This window comes from Trichinella spiralis, assembly GCF_000181795.1.
Source record: "Trichinella spiralis strain ISS 195 chromosome Unknown Scfld6, whole genome shotgun sequence".
Classification (NCBI taxonomy): Eukaryota; Metazoa; Nematoda; class Enoplea; order Trichinellida; family Trichinellidae; genus Trichinella; species Trichinella spiralis.
This window is the reverse complement of record NW_003526945.1, coordinates 3,588,925-3,592,555: the sequence shown is the minus strand read 5'-3', so window position 1 is coordinate 3,592,555 and position 3,631 is coordinate 3,588,925. Positions and strand designations below refer to the sequence as shown.

The 3,631-nt window shown below is 37.8% G+C and overlaps 2 protein-coding genes across 2 annotated transcripts; both read right to left on the bottom strand.

Annotated features, from left to right (window-relative positions):
- Positions 1 to 523: 523 nt before the first annotated feature.
- On the bottom strand, positions 524 to 1,238 carry Tsp_08616 (activator of basal transcription 1). The gene is made up of 2 exons (XM_003373842.1): positions 1,124 to 1,238; positions 524 to 876 (listed from the first exon to the last, which is right to left on the bottom strand). The coding sequence occupies exons 1-2, from the start codon at positions 1,236 to 1,238 to the stop codon at positions 524 to 526; spliced, it is 468 nt and encodes a 155-aa protein (XP_003373890.1).
- A 297-nt stretch (positions 1,239 to 1,535) lies between these two features.
- Positions 1,536 to 3,556, bottom strand: Tsp_08615 (conserved hypothetical protein). The gene is made up of 7 exons (XM_003373841.1): positions 3,462 to 3,556; positions 2,879 to 3,196; positions 2,633 to 2,724; positions 2,357 to 2,491; positions 2,101 to 2,262; positions 1,782 to 2,004; positions 1,536 to 1,728 (listed from the first exon to the last, which is right to left on the bottom strand). Exons 1-7 carry the CDS (start codon positions 3,554 to 3,556, stop codon positions 1,536 to 1,538), a joined length of 1,218 nt encoding a protein of 405 aa, XP_003373889.1.
- Positions 3,557 to 3,631: the final 75 nt, after the last annotated feature.

The window sequence follows — 3,631 nt, the reverse complement described above, 5'->3', positions numbered from 1 at the left end:
TTTATGAAATTTCAGTGCTCTTTCGTTAATACTTGATTGTCTTTAGTTTTAAACTTTGAAAATTAATCATTTCAAAAAATGTAACGTCCTTATTTCATGGAGTTGCGCACTCGTTTAGCATTTTAGTGATGGCAGTATGCATTGCTACATTTTAATCATTTTTCATTATTAATTATTTATTTTGCTTTATGATTTAAGTGAATTTTAATACAGATGAGCTATGATTGTTGCAATTACTGGTGATGTTTCAAATAACGCATAAAATCATATTTTGTTTCTGATCAATTTATCATTGTGAAGGATTTATTTTAACTTACGTTGACCGCTTTTTTCAATTTCTAGTACTGCATTAACACAATACATCTCTTTCTCAATTTTCACTGTTATAAAGCACTTACCAAATAAAAGGTATTTTTCTTTTAATCCTTGAATTTCCTTTTCATCAGTTACAGAATACACAAATGATGCAGTAAGATAATAAATGAAAAACAGTAAAAAAAAGAAAGTTCTCATTCAACTCAACTTATTGTAAAATACTTTTCAACAATTTTGTCCGATCTACAGCCTTCTTCTCAACGAACGGCTTTCGCTGCTTGATCTGCCGTTGGTATCGTTCCCATAAACCGCCCTTCTTCAACACATGCTGTTCCAATTTGCTGAGATGCTTGCCTTTCTCTAGTTGTTGTGAAAAAAATCTTGCTTCCCGTTTCGCCTGCGAAACTTCCATCTGCAGTCGTTGTCTGTGCAGGTTTCTTTCATAAGCTAGCTGTTCAGTCAAATGATGCCACTTGAATCTAAAATCAAGCAGAAAAAATATAATGGCTACCAGGGATTGCTCTTTTCTTAAGACCTCTGTTCTGTGATACAACTGTTCACCTGTGCAAATATTTCATGTTCCACAAACATTCATAAGCTCGGCTCCGTTTCCGTCCTCCGACTTGTTTATTATTCAACATCATTGCCACTCGCTTCGCAACACGCTTGTCAGCAAACTCAACCCATCCTTCCGTGTATTTTCTGCGCTTTTGGCCATTTTTTCCCTCCACTTGTTCTTTGTGAAAATAAATTCTCCCAATCGTTCCATAACATTCCAGTATATCTCGCACCTGCTTTACTGTCATACTATAGGGGATAGTGGACATGTAAATTATGCCTGGTTCGGTCGACTCATCCAACGTAAAACCACTTTCCTGTTGCAATTTCTTCTTCTTCTTATCTTCAGTTTCAGCAATTTCCATTTGTCTATTTGAAATACTCTTTGCTAGAATGTCAGTTTAAAAATCACACGCAATTATGAAAAGTATTCAATGGGCTGGTATTGTCTGATACCAGTTGATTCAATTTAGAATTAGCAACAAAGAACTGAATCCTTTATTCAACTACAGTAATTACTAACATTTCTATATTGTGCCTCCAACGCCTAACAATATCCATTAAAATAACAACCGTCACATATATGTGATCTGTATATGTAGTATGCTAATCACCTGAAAATCAGAAGATAAAAAAACTATAAACCTTAACCCGCTAGCACATTACGGAGGTGATGGGTTTTTCCTTTTCAAATCTTTCACTGATGCTTCTTTCGACAAAGACAACCCAGCTTCTTTGACGGCTTCCTTTGCAACAGCTTTCGGACCAATGTTGTGAACATTCCATGCCGTCGCTCCGCAATAACCCAAAGTGTGCAAGGCATCATCAGTCAGAGTAGCGGCCGAGGGACCATATCTGAAAAAAATTCATTCAGATCTACTTGTCCAATAGTTGACTTAAATGCATACTTTTGTTCCATGATCCGCACACTGCCGTTAGCAATGCTCTTACCCAGAATCCTGGCCGCTTCTTCCATACTAACCCAAACCGCTGCCGCACCACAGATACCACCACTTGCTACTTCAGCTGCACCATAAACTGCCTTCGATACAACACCACCCTTTTTCATCCTCTTATTCGCTTCAGATGCTAACAACTTTCCAAGACGTCTCCCTGCTACACCTACCTGATCTGCTAAAAACTCCGAAAAATATAATTAAAAATAACATAAAGTAAAAAATAAAGGTTATTTGCCTAAATAGCCACTGATTTTGACAGCCAATTTACTTCCTCTGCGTAAATAGTGAACGCCAGTCTGAACACGTGGATAGCCAGCCAATTTAGATTCAGAAAAATTGACTCGACTTGATAAAATTGAAGATTTCCGTTCTATTATATCCGACGTTTTCTCAGCACACTCACGAATGCCAAGAGCAACATACGTACCACCTAAACAAGTGGCAACGTAAATTAATAAATCAAACAATATTCTCATGCGTGAATGTACCGGAAACTAAAAAATTTGCAATTTTCGCACTCAAACTCTTCTCCTCTGTTTCGGTTAATTTTAGAGGCTCTTGCTGATCAACGCACATTGTGCACTCGTGTATAATATCTTCGAATTGTTTCAATTTTTCTTTATCCAAATTTGAAGGCAACATTAATCCAACTTTTGGATCTGAAAACAAAATTCAAGCAAAAAACATCGTTCATGCAAACATAACGAACATGCTGATTCATTTAACTTAACCTGTAGGATCTTCGGAACAACTTGGAAAAATGTAAGCACCAAAAGTGCTGTGCAGTACCGGAGATTTACCAGGCAACAGTGGATAAACCCAAGAACCGACCGATATGAAACCAACTGTTTTCAATTCTGATTCACCTTCAGACTGCGGTGGTTTGGTATACCTAAAAAAATTACTGCTCAAAAATTTTATCCCAAAAACAGAAAGAAAACAATACAAAGGACAGAACACAACAAATACAAAATATTCACTACTTAAAAATCTGCAATTTCGTAGGATAGGATGGAATGGTCGCTTCATCGCCCAAAATGTAAAACAATTGCACGCCATCGTCAATTTGACAAATGAGCTCAGCGTCTCGGCAAGGTTCGAATGCTTCCAGAAAACATGCTGGAGGTTGGACATCGGCAGTTTGCGATTTCTCTTCTCCGCTGCACCGAGACCGCAGCCACTGCAGACGATCAACCACCATGTCCCGGGCGGTCAGCATTTTCAAATAATGTTCATTCTCGGTGGCGCCTGGCATGTTGCCAGCTTTATCAATTAACTCCAAAGCGCCCTCGTACAGGCCTACTGCTACGTCCGGTCGGCCATTTTCGTCAAACCACAGACCCTGGTCCACGGAGGAGTAAGCCCTGAAGTAAATTTCAGACAAACTGCTTCTCTCAGTGGAAGTTTCAGCGCTTTGGGAAACGTTCCTGGAAGAGTTGTCAGCCATTTAAAACAACCTTATACAATACGTTTTTTGTTCTGTAAAATATCTTCTACAATAAACAAGTAATTTTCAACAATGCAAAAATAATCTCTTCAAAAATATAGAAATGTCAAAAAACAATGCACAACACAGAAAACAAAATTTCACATTAAACTAATAATATTTACTATCAACAGTCGATAAACATCACAATTCCTCGAAAGTTAGCAAAGTTAACTGCCATATATTGCCCAAAATACAACTTCAAAATGTTCTGCTCAACCGTAGCGCTTCGGTTCATTCAATTTGTTTCCATAAAATGGAATGTAGCGAATGATTACATTCCAATCAGTGATGTAAATGCCGCACATAGCAC

Bases quoted from the DNA above. Each gene is read 5' to 3' on its own strand.
- Tsp_08616 (XM_003373842.1), bottom strand. From the start codon at position 1,238: ATGGAAATTGCTGAAACTGAAGATAAGAAGAAGAAGAAATTGCAACAG. The intron at 877-1,123 runs GTATGACAGTAA...ATATTTGCACAG, and splicing joins CATGTCCACTATCCCCTATA to GTGAACAGTTGTATCACAGA.
- Tsp_08615 (XM_003373841.1), bottom strand. From the start codon at position 3,556: ATGAACCGAAGCGCTACGGTTGAGCAGAACATTTTGAAGTTGTATTTT. The intron at 3,197-3,461 runs GTTTATCGACTG...AATTTACTTCAG, and splicing joins AACTTTCGAGGAATTGTGAT to GGCTTACTCCTCCGTGGACC. The intron at 1,729-1,781 runs GTATGCATTTAA...AATTTTTTTCAG, and splicing joins GTGCGGATCATGGAACAAAA to ATATGGTCCCTCGGCCGCTA.